The sequence below is a fragment of the Anolis sagrei genome, chromosome 2 (genome assembly GCF_037176765.1).
Source record: "Anolis sagrei isolate rAnoSag1 chromosome 2, rAnoSag1.mat, whole genome shotgun sequence".
Taxonomy (NCBI): Eukaryota; Metazoa; Chordata; class Lepidosauria; order Squamata; family Dactyloidae; genus Anolis; species Anolis sagrei.
In genome coordinates this window covers 168,599,447-168,614,391 of record NC_090022.1, presented here as the reverse complement: position 1 = coordinate 168,614,391, position 14,945 = coordinate 168,599,447, and the positions used below count along the sequence as shown (strand labels likewise).

General features: G+C 41.2%; 1 protein-coding gene across 8 annotated transcripts in view; it reads right to left on the bottom strand.

Annotated features, from left to right (window-relative positions):
• Positions 1 to 14,945, bottom strand: part of RIMKLB (ribosomal modification protein rimK like family member B) — a 55,031-nt gene that overhangs the window by 10,415 nt on the left and 29,671 nt on the right. For 7 of the 8 annotated variants that reach the window (XR_010909261.1, XR_010909263.1, XR_010909262.1 and 4 more), the window contains exons 6-7: positions 11,340 to 11,543; positions 2,916 to 3,061 (exon numbers count right to left, since the gene is read on the bottom strand). Coding sequence is in view for 2 of the 8 variants with exons in the window: in XM_060763463.2 (XP_060619446.1) it covers positions 2,916 to 3,061; positions 11,340 to 11,543 (350 nt within the window). In the remaining 6 variants the exon portion in view is untranslated. Of the gene's footprint in view, positions 1 to 961; positions 3,062 to 11,339; positions 11,544 to 14,945 lie in introns of those variants that run through there. The other variant, XM_060763461.2, reaches the window with a different exon arrangement.

Here is a 14,945-nt window from a genome sequence, read left to right as displayed (position 1 = left end):
AAAGGATTTCATGTTTTGTGTTTTTCAGTAAGTGGTTGTTTGTTTTAAAACATTCATTGCATTTATTATACTGTAAAAGAATTCTAGGAACTGGGGGTGAGGAGTATGAAGTGGCAATGAGTTGCCAAAACCTCTTTTGTTCCACCAATATAATAACATAACATAGCCTGAAATTAGAACTTTCAGAGTTACCAGCTCCTTCTTGGACTCAATTTTTGTGGGTTTTGTGTGTGTTCTGTCTGCTAAAACAGTTAATTCTTGTTGACACTCCTAAAAGATGTTCAGTGTTTAAACTAATAATGGGAGAAAAGATCCAATTGGGTTTTCATGAAATCTTGTATTTAAAAGACACGCATGTAGATAGGAGATAGCTGAAGCACCACCAAATCATCCTTTGCATCTTATACTTTTTGCTTCAACAGCTAATGCCAACATTCAGCCTTCAGTTGGATTTTAATAATGAAAGTGATAATAGTATTTTTAATGTTACAAAAATCTGCAATTACATTTTTAAAACAAAAAAGCTGTACAAATAGGCATAATCAAACCTTCATGAAAGCAGGTTAACACTTTTCTGTTTATTGTCTCCTGACGTCTCGTTGCGTAGTGTCCATACCTTGTGTATACTTAAAATCCAAGTGAGAGCAAGACAGTCAGAAGGAAGAAGAGGCCAGAGGGACGAAGCTCAGAGCCTTGGGGGGCAGGAGAGATATGCCACTCTGAAGCCTCCTGAAAAAGCAGCTTTGCATACGCAAGCTGCTCACCTTTCAAAAACTTTTCATGAACCATTTTCTGTTGCAAACATTTTAATTGGTGGTGTTTGGATGCGGTTTCTAAATAGAATTTGTGTTTGTATTTCTCTATCATGTCAATGCTGTATATACCCCAAAGAAAACAAAGAGAGTGAGAAATGGGTGAGGAGGAGGAAGATGAGGCCATTAAAACAGATCCAAAGCTGCTGTTTTGGTTCTTTTATCAAATTTAATAAGAAAATGCACAGCCAGAAGTATCAGGTCAGGGGGGGTTTGGGAGAGGAGATCATCAGGCATTCTGGAAAAAAAGAGTTGACGAACTGGACAGACAAAACCAATGACAAAACAAAGCAAAATACAGACACATACATAAGAGCCTGAGATCCACATATCTATGGCCTTAAATTATAATCCCATTCTGGCTGGGCCTTGGTGGCAAAGTGTTCTGTGTTTGTTTCCCCAAACCAAAAACTGCATATTTCTCTTCAGAATTTACCTTTAAGAAATCAGGCTACTTTAGATTTTAATGTGTTGTATATAGAAAGTTACTAATAAAAGTAGTAACATATTTTATCCAAAGTAGTTTTGAAATTTGCGATCACTTCAACCCTCCTCCACACCCCCTCCCACATTATTCTAGGTAATAGGGTTTTTTTCTGTTCTTTGGGAAGTGTCTACTTGTTGCTGCTGTTGCTGTTAAATAGTGGAAATGTTAAATAATATGGGCATTTTAGCCAATATTGAAGATGCAAGCATGGAAGAAAGAAGTGTCGGATGAGTATGTATTAAAAATGACACAGTAACATAGTATTTATCTTGCAAAAAAGACTAGAACACTAACAAATACAAGTCAATGCACATTTGTTTTAAACTAGTGTTATTCTTTTTCACATTGGATTTAACATTATTTTGTACACCAAAAGTTAACAGTGCTGTTTATCTTTGCCTTTTGTGCAAAAGAAAACATGCCACTTCTGCCATCAATGAGCTAAGATGGAAGGAAATTTATACACGTCTTCCCCAGCCCACCCCAACCCACAATTTAAAATTGTTTTAAAAATCCACACACATAGTAAAACCTTTCTCCAAAGGAGAATAGCATTTGCTTTAAATATGCATGTATGGACACAACCCCAGCTATTAATACTGAAATGGCAGAAGTTGCAGGTTTGTCTCAAAACTTCATGCTGAACAAATAAATGCTGCAGTTTGTTAAACTGCCCAAGGACAAGACCTATGTGGCCAATATGAGCTGTTTCTCAAGGATGCAAGTTCTTACTTATTTCAGATGGGAAATTATGATATTTAGAACCTCTGTTGAAACAAGAATTGACTTCCCTAACATCTCTCAACGCCTATAGGACATAAAAAGGGTATATAAAGTAACCAAGCGGACCGAGCTCCAATGAGGTGAGGGGATGGTTGCAGATATATTAATTCACAGATGATTTTGGAGAAGTAAACTTTCCAAACTGTAAAATCACCCATCAAGCTAAAATATATCCCCGTGAACATGCTCTGCAATGGGTTTAAAGATCAAAGTGGCTTCCCTAATGAAAACAACAAGGTTTTAATTACCCCACCCCCAGCCCAGCACACCAATGCTTTTATAACAGGGAAACACCAATTGGAAATCGGTTGTCAAAAGTATCAACTAAACATATGTTCTGCAAGATTAATAAGTAGCATAAAGCAGCATTCACAGAACATGCGTGCTTTAATTTTGATCCCCAGGCTAACATCCTCCCCTCACCTCCATAGAGCTGCTTCTGATAAACAGCACTACAAGTTGGTTGTTTAAAAAAAAAGTACAAGAAAGTTGGTCATATTTATTTACATGTGGCATCACTCCACTAGCAGTTTAATCTCATTGGCTATTAGCTGGTTCATGTTGAATATGCCCCCTGGAAGCTTGGTGAGCAACTCTCTCTCTGTGGTCTCAGGGTCACTGTCGACAGAGCTGGAGCTGGCACTCATATTGTCGACAGTGGCGCTAGCTGGAGGGCCCAGCTCTGGCTCACTTGTCTCACTAGCCGTGGACACCACAGAGAGCAAAGACATGCGTCGTGTCAAGCGACCGGGGGGAAGGAGGGAAGCGGCATAGTCCGCTATGATACCAGCTACGTCAAGATTACAAGCCTTGTCAAAGGCAATGAAACCTACATTTGCATTGGCCTCACAGACGTAGAACGAGCCATCATCCTTCATTAGGAGGTCGATGCCACATACGTCCATCCCCAAAATATTAGACACTTGGATCGCCAGCTGCTTGCCTTGTTCACTCAGTGAGCACATCATTCCTATGCCACCTGACAACAAAAAACAGTTTAACAATTAGGATTAGGATTACTCTTTCCCCCCTCCCCCCATGCTGAACTATAGAAGGACTGGCTATTCTTTTGCTACAGAGGGCCAGACTGCACAACTATAACTGTAGTTTGTCACATGGTCACTTGTGAATCTGCACCTGTGCAGTATAATTTTCAGAACCCTCTAGATCAGGCATGGGTAAACCCAGGCCCGCAGGCTCTTTTCTCCCGCCCTCGTCAGCTGGCCACATCTCCAGACTGAGGGAGAGACACACAGTTAGTAAGAGCTCTCCGGGGTTCTAGAGCAGGCATGGGCTAGCCGCGTATCTCCTTCTCAGCCTGGGGACATGGTGGGCCCAGGAAGAGAAGGACCCTTCCCCTCTATGCCAACTACCCCCCTATCTTGCCAACATCCCTGCACCAACCACCCCCAGCAACTCCCCACCCCCCGCTCCCCTTCTTCTGAGCCCAGCCGCAGCCCCCACCAAAAATGTTTGCCCATGCCTGTTCTAGAACTATTACACAAAAGTTTTGGTGGTATCCCTGAACATCCTTGGGTGTTTTGCCCCTCATTTCCCATCTAAATGCTAAGTTCCATGGATGTTGAAGCAGCAGTGTTCAAGGATCTAAGAAGAAGCAGGACATGATGAGGGGAAGATGGGCTGGGGCATGCACGAGTTTACAGGCGGCCATTCAAAGATCTACAGTTACAGATATGCAAACCATCCTATTTCTTCAAGGTCTCTGTGATTCACAAATATGGGGGACTAACAAGCTTCTAAACCTCAGAGAAGGGTGTGCTAAGCTGTAAAACAACTGTAAATCTCCCCAAAGTTACATCAGCCTGGCTGTGCAACCAGTCTACAGTGAGAAATGATGGTCAAGGGCTATGACCTCAAGGCTACTGTGCAAACTTCTTCCAATAATACATCCTTGAGAAAGGCAGCTAACACAACCATAGTCCTCATAGAATGGCTACTGACATGGATTTAAGGATATTTTTGGGCTGTTTGTAAGTCAAGTGGATGGACAAAACTATCTATTTTGAGAAATCCTGCAAAAAGACAGCTGGTCCTCTGTCAGCAGTTCTGTCCACACAGAAGGCAAATCTGACATCAAAGCAACGAAGTGCCCATTCCATGTCTAAAGTAGAGTCCTTCATCACTCGAGGCAATATAATGTCATGACTGACATGGAAAACCAAAACCACCATGGGTATGAAAGAGACATCTAGCCTGAGTACTACCTTATCCTGATGAAACCAAAGATAGGGTTGATCCACTGAGGGCACACAGCTCACCTGCTTTCCTGGCAGACCAAATTGCCACTAAAAAGCTGTCTTCCAGGTAAGTAAGAAAAGCCAACAATATGCCATGGGTTCATGGGGCTATCTGAATAGTTGTAACAGCAAAATCACTAAACGACATTGACGGTTAATTGGAGACAGGCAATTGAAGCTTCTTGTAACCTTTGAGGAATTTCTTGACCATGGCATGATGAAAGATGATGGATTTCTGATGATAAGGAAATTAGCTAAAATATCCAAACAGCATTTGATGGAAATGAAAAACAGAGAGACTTCTATCCAAAACAGAGGGAAGACACTGAACACAAGATGGATTCATGACTGAACCAGGGGAAAAAGAAATAAATAACTTCATTTTTTACACACAGGAGTATAAACATAGGGTCTATGCCACAATGATCTGCTGGATGGCATTAGGGAGTGAGGCTCGAGAAACATCTTCTAAACACTCAGCCTGAGAGTGTCCCAAGTTCACATTTCTCATCTGGCCATCATGAATTGTGGGATATGGAAGCTTGACATGGTTGCCTTTGAACAGATGCCATGGGAGGCAAACAACAACTATCTGGGCCACCATGAAGTGATCATAATGCACCTCATCTCATCTCTTCAAATTTTGGATATTACACTGGTGAAGCAAGGAAACAGAGAAACGTTATACACAAGGCAGCCTCCCCAATTTAAAAACAAGGCATTATTGTGTACATAATTTCCCAACAAGCCCTCACACAAAAGATTTGACATTGGGCATTCTAGTGGGTGGCGAAGGGATCCATTTCTGTACTGCCTCATACACTGAATAATATGCAAGCCTAATAAGAATGACGTTGATAATGACGTTGAAATCTTCAAACAGATTTCAAAGGTATGAAATAGTTTCTCCATTGACAGTATCTTGAGGGTGATGTAAAGAACAGTTTCCTTGGTTAATCAATGTTGCCATAACAAGAGTCCTTCCATGTGAGTTCCCTATCAATGGAAGCTTTGATTGTAACATCCACTGTGGGTTGCTGAGGGAGAAAAGGTAGGCTAGACATAAATTGAATGGGATTGATCCACCACTCTAAAGTTCAAAGAGCCTTGAGATGCTGGTGAGGAGAATCCATAACAGATTGAAACAGGATAGCAAGGGATGCATTTTGAGCTTTGCCATCAGCTTTAGTGGCATGATGGAAGCGATGAATCTGAGGAGCAATTGAATAATTCTTGCATACAGCCCAGGATTGTGCCAACAGCTCAACATCACTCGGAAGAGATTGATACTGTTTATCTGGAAGGCCACTGCAGTATTAGAGCCTAGTATGACACTGATACATTTTACAGACTGGGAGCTAAGACAATGTGTCCTAACAAATTGAGCAGATGGAGCATATCTATATTGTTGAACAGCATATCTCAAGAACAGGCCATAAGTGCAGGTTGTTGGTTTAGGGAAACAACCTTTTGTTGCCTGAGCCAAGCAGTCAGAAACACCTTGTATTTTGTGAAGATCTGAGGAGCAGTGGAAAGTCCGAAAGGAAGGATGTGAAACCAACAGACCCTCCTTCCCATATCAAAGCATAGAAAGTGTCTGTGAGATGGTCAACCATTTTGAGTCCCCTTGTGAAGAGAAAAAGAAGAATATAAATAAACAGAAGATGCCATTCTCAAAATAGATATCCTCGAAATCCAAAGTTGCAAACTCTTCCTCACAAACAATTTTCTTCTTGCAACAGGAGGAGAGAACCAATAGAATCATTGAATTGGAAGACACCTCATGGGCCATCCAATCCAACCCCCTGCCAAAAAAGCAATATGGTTGCTATGTGAAAGTTGGTATCTTGAAGATCCAAGATTGGGCAAAGAGTTTCATCTTTCTTGGCCATGATGAAATAGGAGAAAAAGCACCACAGAAGCAATGATCCTCATATCAGTGTGACAGCACCTTTTTCAAGGATGTTTACTTCTTTTACAAGAGAGTTGGAAGGGATGTGGATTGCCACCAATGGGAGGTAGTCCCAAAACTCTGGATACCAGGCAATATCAACAATCCAGGTTACAGAGACCAATGCATGGTAGTAATGAGAACCATGGTTGAACAAAGGAAATGGAATCAGAAAGAGCAGGTGGAAAGATGCTGTCTGCCAGCTCCTGAGGCCTCTAATAAGACTGAAGATGATGCTTCCTTGAAGAGGCAGAGGTGTGTGATAAGACAGGCTGTGAGGATTGATAATGGGACAGTTGCAATGACATTGGACTGAGGAAGTGTTTAGTGGCTTTTCTCAACCAAATCTGCACATCATATGCCCCACAGGCTGCTTGCATTTTTCCTAAGGATTTTCAGTGGCTCATGTAAAATGGAGATGACAGAAAGTAAACTGAAGGAGAAAACACAGAAGGGATGATGAAGTTAATTCTTCAGCCAAACAAAAGCCTTCCTTTCCTGAGGAAAAAATACACACCTTAGGTCTTGTGTGGCGGCATGGTGTGCGTTAGCTCCCTTTCCTCCTCCTAGTGGCCTGACATCGTTCAAACATGGCAACAATCCCAATTTGAAAGCAAAATTGAGTTCTCTTTCTCCCTTACAGACTTGTGAAGAGTGCAAAAAAGGGGGCTACCAGAAAGAGAGCACAGTGTTTATATTTCCATGGTAGTTCAAGTGGAAACACTGTAACAGTCCATGTCCCTATCACACACTATAGTGTTATAGCACTATGATTCCACTTGAACTGCCATGGAAACATTCTGTGGGATCCTGGTATTATGAATGTAGTGATATCTTGCAGTGCAGGCAGAAGCAAAAGGTTAACTTCCAAGCAAATAAATTATGAGAAGAGTTCTTTACAGGAAAAGTTGCCACTGAAATAATACTGTACTAAAATCCTTGATTAAGACTTGGGACATGTTTCTTCTCACATTGGGTGTGTAACAGGAATTATAAGTGTATCCATGCCGTAAAAGAACCACCCTAAGGTCTCCAGCCACATGCTCTCCAGATACCCTTTGTTTCCACACAATCCTCTGCCTTCACCTATGTGCACCCAACTAGGGCCAGAGGTTTTTAATGGGTTTTCTTGGCAGGGTGGTAATTTTAAACTCTTCTAAACAACAAGCATGGTAAGCCCCCAGGCAAGATTTATAGTTTGCAACCTGGATGATAAGTGCTGAAATGGAGTAGAGCTTCTGAGCTTATTAGTTATGAAATATGATTTCCTTTTCTCTTTATCAGAGAGGGTAGTCTGTTTCCTCTGTATGGACTCTAAGTGCCATGCTTCAAACACAACAGAATTTGATTTTGGATGGTAGATAAACCATTCAGAACCAGACTGCAAAAACTGACATAAATAATTGATCCTTTTAAAATGTAGGTTCTAGTGGACCAGTATTAAGAGCAAGGTCCTGACACCTTTATCCACTGGGATGCATAAAGCTGTCAGAACTTTGCTCTGTATTTGTTGGCACAGCTGGAGTGCCATGTCAAGACAGAGGCTTCTTCACTATACTGCTCTCAAATTCAGAGATTTTTCTCTGTCAGAAAGAGATGGTTCAAGCCTTGATAATGACTATGATGGAGCCCATGTACATGGTAGTTATGAATGGTGGTAATGTGGCAATCACAGCAAAAGTATTTTATTTAGTATTTATTATTTACTATCATTGAATTTCATCACACCTTTCTCAACAAGTGTGATTCAACCTGAGTAACTATCATAACAGGAATTAGTCAGAGTCAGAATCTTTTAATCTTAGCAAGATTATGGACAACACTAAAACCGAAGAGAATTGTAAGAATTGTAATAGCAATATTCCCCCATGGCCACGGCCTTCAAAACAAATATCTATGTTGGCGATGCACAGGTGCATTGTGCTGCCTATGGTCTGATGGCACCCTCTCTTGGGACAGGGCTTCAAACCTTTTTCCAGTTGTGACTCTTTTCACCTGAGAAATTTTTATGCAACTCCAGGAATATACTGTATGTATGTAAAAGAACTTCTTCCTTTAGTCAACTTCACCCCCTCCCTTTTCTCCTCCTCTACTTGTATGCATCTCTCCTGCCTCTGTCAAAAGGATCCCCTTCCTTCTTTTTTCTCCTCTTCTGCCCATATGCATCTCTGCCTTTTCTCAAATGGGATGCCCCCATTCTTATTATTTTCCTCCACCCATATGTATCTTTTCTGGCTTTTCTCAAACGGAATGCCTCTTCCTTTTTCTCCTCCTCCTCTACCTATATGCATTTTTCTTTCTTTTCTCAACCCATGACATGCCAGGCTGTCTTGGCCCAGTCCCTTTCCATTAGCTCAGCTGCTTTCTCCTCCTTTGGCAGCAACAGTGCCTCTGACAGCAGTATGTGTGAAAAAGATCTTGGAATCCTCGTGTACAGCAAGTTAAACATGAGCCAACAATGTGTTGCGGCGGCAAAAAAATCCAATGGGATTTTGGCCTGCATCAATAGGAGCATAGTGTCTAGATCTAGGGAAGTAATGCTACCCCTCTATTCTGCCTTGGTTAGACCACACCTGGAATATTGTGTCCAGAGGAGGGCGACTAAAATGATCAAGGGCCTGGAGAAGAAGCCCTATGAGGAGTAGCTTCAAGAGCTGGGCATGTTTAGCTTGCAGAGGAGAAGGCTGAGAGGTGACATGGTGGCCATGCATAAATATGTGAGGGGAAGTCATAGGGAGAAGGGTGCAAGCTTGTTTTCTGTTGCCCTGGAGGACTAGGACACGGAACAATGGCTTCAAACTACAGGAAAGGAGATTCCACCTGAACATGAGGAAGAACTTCCTAACTGTGAGAGCTGTTCCTCAGTGGAACTCTCTGCCATGGAGAATGGCGGAGGCTCCATCTTTGGGGGCTTTTAAGCAGAGGTTGGATGGCCATCTGTCAGGGTGCTTTGATTGCAATTTTCCTGCTTCTTGACAGGGAGTTGGATTGGATGGTCCAACTCTATGATTCTATGACATTGCATGGAAGATGGCTGAGGGACATGGACAGGCTGGTCTATCAGTCTCTTCAATGGAAGGACAGAGTGTAGGAAGAGCTGCTGTCAACGCACAGGTTACAGGTAGCTGCAACTGTGACTCCTCTAATCTTATGATCAAATTGTCCATCACCCTGACCACTCACCTATGTGACCCCATTTGGGATCATTGAGAATCTAGAAGACAAAGAGGAAATTTAGAAAAAATGATGCTAGAAACGTTAGTAACAAGGCGAGTGATAATGTGAAGTTGAACAAGGAGGCAAATCAGAAGACTCGGGGTGAATAAGAGAATGTCTAATCTGACTGTGGGAAATAATGAACAAAATTCACATCTATCAGGACCAAGCCTCTTTGTCTAGCCCCGAATTGACTACAAGGGCTAAAAAGCCTGTTCTGAGAAAGCTAATGAGCAGATAATGATTTCACTAGAGAATTCTCTGTCATCTCTTAATTTTTTCTTGTTGGGCCTTTTTCACTCCTGTGTGGAACAGCCTGTTGTCAAAGGCACCTCAGGCTGGATGTTAGCACCATGAGAAGCTGTTGATACGGATGAGATTGTTTAATAGAATAGTTTAGAGGCAACTGTTACTTAATATGTCAGGTACCCCATCTCATGTAAACATCTTTTAAATGTCAAATGAACTGACAATCCAGATGTATTTAGCGGTGAAAAAGATTGAGGCCTGGTCGATACAGAAGCAGATGAAAAAGTCTTAGCAGAAACCAACAAGGCGTATTTATATAAAAAGTATCTTGAATCGGAAAATCAATTCTTCTGTGCTTGAGGGATGAAGGTTTTGCAATGAACACAAGATCCGATATTGTGACCTTTTTGTAGGTACAAAGGCACCAGGAATAGCCATCCCATACAAAGATCTTAGACTTGAAAGTAGTGCATATTAAATAGTTCCAGAAGCAGCTGTATGTCACTGAAAGAAGATAGATTATATAACAAGCAAGAATCTGAGTGAATGGAGCCAACGCAAACATCCATCCAAATCATAGTCCAAGACATCAATCCCAAAACCATAGAAAATTCAAAAGCCAAAGAGCAAGAACTAAAGCAAAGTCATAACCCAAAAATCAGGGTGCCTCAGCCCCACAAGGGAATGGGACTCTTAAGTGTGGCTGGAGACAAAAACCTTATGTAAAAGCTATAGAAGATTCCAAACACTCCGCAGGTACAGATAACCCATCTGCGGGGGTCACAGAGACCACAAAGAACTGCTGAATGAGAATGTAGTACTCAAGCTTGTCACAAGGAAATACCTTGCAGGGCTGAATCAAAACAATAGAGCACACCCAAATGACAGGAGAATTCAATTCTTACTCATTCAAACCAAGTAAATTACAGAAAAACATTTGGGGGAAGAAAGATTAAAGGATGCTAAGGAAATAGCTATACTATTTTTCAATTGTGCTGATTCTCAAAACAGCTAATGATACAGTGATATTTACAGGCAAAAATTTACTTGCATTGGGGTCAGCAACTCTAATCTCTGAGAGACAAAAAACAAAGTAGTAAATGAAACGAAGTACGCACATGAAAACATAATTTGATCATTCAACCAAAAAAAGACAAAGGTGATAGGTCTTTGGATCATTTTATGGGTCATTCTAATATGAGTAATTTTAAAAAAGAAAATTTCTGGACAAAATAACTAACGTTGGGCAGTTTATTGCCAGTCACTTAGTAGCAGCTGCATTTTCAACAGTCCTAGAAAATGATTATTGATTAACCACAGGGAGTTGCATTACTATTTGTTTATGTGAGAATTATAACAATCTAAATTGAAGGAAGATTGCGTTGTCAACAACACGGTCCTCCCATTTCTTTCAAGCAAGTTTATGTCTCTAGCTATATCCTTCTTCCTTCTCTACTACAAAACATTTCATTTATCAGTAACAGAACTTCATATGAAACTCCTACCACTTGAATTAGTAGTACCACAAACACTCCTTTGTGAGCACTAAATCCAACCAAGCGTATGCACATACAAATTCTTACCAAGTGAGCAATTGCTTTGCATTCTACCATCTGTTGAACAACGCAGCATAGTACCCACTACACGGCCTCCTACCACGATGACTCGCACATCTTTGCCATGGGATTCCTGGACGTATTTTTGGAATAGGTAAGGGGCCTCATGACGAATAAGGTGGCTCAAGTCTGCCAAATGGTGCTTGTCTCTTGCCAGAAACACAGCTTTACCTGCATGAAGAGAAAAGGGTGAAAGAGGATTAGGGATCGTTCACATCTTTGTAAAAGGATAGAAAAAAGTAGCGTATCTACAAAATCTCATTCTCAGTGCTTGCATACACTGGGGCAGCACTGGCATATGAATGAAGACAAATAACATTTTAAAGCACTTTGCACATTTAGTGCTATAAAAATATTAAAATTTGAAAAACATTACCTTAAAGCAAACTCACAATTTCCAACGCTTATTCCAGTTCTCAACTCCCTCAGTATAGGTCTGTCAGTATCCTTCAATCTTGGCCTGTACCATTCCGTGCTATTCTAGTAGTACTAGGTTGCAAGAGAGTTTTGCAACTGGTTTTGGGTTCTCTAAATACACAAAACAGAGGGCTGCACCAATCACAGTCCAAAGATGACAAGAGATTCCAAGGTTCTGTGTATTACTAAGTGATGAACCAAAAATAAACCCAATTCAGTGGTAATTGCCAGTTACAAATTCTTAGTACAATGGAAAAATATTTAAAATCCCTGCCAAAATATGAAGTCTGCAGTATAAATATTTCAACAATTCTTTATTTAAATATTTAATATCATTTAGATGTAAATTTCATTTAACTGAATACCGCATCTAGAAATGTACCATTTGCATTATAATTGTAATTTAAACCATTCATGGCAGTCCAAGAGGATTGCTTATATCAGTGGTATGTCTTTACAGTAATTACGTACTGGGGAAAGCAACCCTCATTATCCCTTTTACCTACTTTTCCCCCAATTATGCTTTAATTGAGACATTTAATCTATATTTCTGTGGAATTGATACAAAACTAATACAATAAAAGCCAGGTCTTTTAATGATTGGTAAGATAAGCAAGCAATTCTTTTTAAAACCTTTACACCAGGGAATTTGATGTATCCACTCTGTATTTCAATACAACCATATTTCAAAAAGGCTTAAATGTTAAACTTATACTTCCTTATAACTTCCCAATGAAGAGTTATTCATCAGTAGTAAGAAGGCCCTTGTAGACTGTTCCTTTAATGACTTTTGACAAAAGCAATTTGGGAAGGCGGTAGCATAGCTCTATTGTGCTCAGCCACTGTGATATCTCTTATGAAAGACAACCACTTCTTTTGAAAGGTTTCATAAATCAAAAATAAGAATAGTGAAATAATGCCATTTGGTAAATTTAGTTGGCAAGATCACAAGGTTGTTCTTGGTGAGAATTTTGTTTGACAGGAGAATTGACAGATATTCATAAAGTAATGAGCAGCTCCAGTGCTGAAGAAAGACTTTTCTAAATAATTTCAAACTTGGCCAATGATCAAGCAAAATATTGTGCAAAAGGTATGACAAGGCGGTAAAAAGATCTGTCTATGGTATGCCACAGAGCTGGAACAAGGGCTTGAGTACTCTAGAACCAAGCATCATGTAAGGATGAAGGCATCTTTTCAACTGATAGATTATGTTCATAATGTCTTGTCTTCCAGAATATGTACACATATTAACCAAATCCTTTAGGCATTACATCAGTTGTACAAGTGCAGCATCAAAGAAAGCCAAGATGTCTGGATGCTACCTTGCTTGTTGAGTTGATGAGATGTAGTGTTCTCACAAACTGGATTGTGTGTCTTTATAAAATAGATTCACCTGCTTTAGAACAGTTAAAAGTTCTAAAGCAATAATATGCTTTTGTCTCACTTCATATGATATTTTTTGAGGTTGGCAAAATAACTGCAATGAGCTTCCCATGCAAAAATGGCTCATCCATGGCGACAAACAAAAACATTCTCTGCTGTCAAAAAGATGTTCTAAAAGTTATGCTGGAAAATCCACCAATGAAGTGAATCCTGTACCCACAATGGTTGACAGAACTTTAGGTGAGATTGGTTGCAGCTCCCACACAGAACAATGGCTATCATGAAGGCCATGAGAAGGACTTCATGTCCCTCAGTTCTAGTATGGGTCATAACCCATGACTTTGTGAAGGTTGGGTTACTTACCTGTAACCATGTTTCTTTGAGTGGTCATCTGTGAAATTTGTATGTATGGGTCTTGTGCAAGACAGCTCAGAATTCTCTATAGCTTGAAGAAACTCTTGGTGGTAGCCCCGCCTACCCTGCCCTGGAGGATACAACCATCTGGTGGGGCTAGCACCTCAGTTCCTCAGCAGATATGACAGCAGCTTACAGAAACCGAGGCGAACAGCAGGAAAGATGGGTGGGGATATATTAATTTCACAATGTCCACTCAAAGAAACATGGTTACAGGTAAGTAACCCAACCTTCTTTGTAGTCTCTGTGAAATCTCTGTGACTAGCAAGCTCCCCACCTTGGAGGAGGGAGTCATGTCATACAGGAAACAAGCACAGCTCTACCAAAGGCAGCATCCCTCCTGGAGAAGCCATCCTGCTTACAGTGGGAAACGAAGTGAATGGGGTCGGCCATGTTGATGGCAAGCAAAACATCTTCAGGGGAACTCCATGCAGGAAGGCCTGAAGGTTGCTGAATGACCCAATTTGGTATGGAAGGTGTCTGTCTGCGAGCTGGCAAGCCAACCGGTACATTAAAATTATCAAAGAAGAAAAACACTGTGAGAAGAAGGGCAACAGTGGCAGCAGTGTTGACACCAGTGCCTGTTGCTGGCCAGAAAAAAATGGAATGGGGATTTTGCTCTCAGGCACCAGTCGTCAAGATAGAGGAAGACATACCGCTTCAGCGAAGCTGGGCCGTTACATATATCTTGTGAAGACCCTTGGTGCCATTGCTTGTCCAAAGGGAAGGACATTAAACTGGTAGATCTGGGGACTTAGCTTGAAGGAGAGGAACCTTCTGTGCAGTGGATGGACGCTGACATGGAAGTAGGCGCCACGCAAGTATATTGTAACAACACCAGTCTCCTCTGGCAAGGGGAGGAAGGACAGGCAACACTGACACCATTCTCAACTTCTTTGGCAACAGGAAGGAGTTTAGGTCCTGAAAGTCGAGTATCGGGTGGAGGCTGCAATCTTTTTTCAGGAATGGTGAAGTACCTTGAGAAGAAAGACAGTGTCTTCAGTCGAAGGAATTGGTTGCATGGCGCCCTTGAGAATTAGGGTCTAGACATCTTCTTGTATTGCATGTGACAGATGAGTTTGGAGGACCCTTCTTGTGGGGGGGGGGGGTCCTTGAATTCTAAGGCATAGTCTTCTTGAAGAACATTGAGGACCCAAGCATCTGATGTCATACTGCGTGACACATCCATGTAGCTGGCTAAGTGGTCCCAGAAGGGATAGTGTTACCGACAGTGGGTGTTGAGATGGAGTGTGGGAGTAAGACTGGAATGGGGTCGGCAGTGGTAGACAGCAAGGAGACAGTTTCATCACGTCGATTGTCCAACCTGATGTTTTGTCCAGTTGTTAGATAACCTTTGTT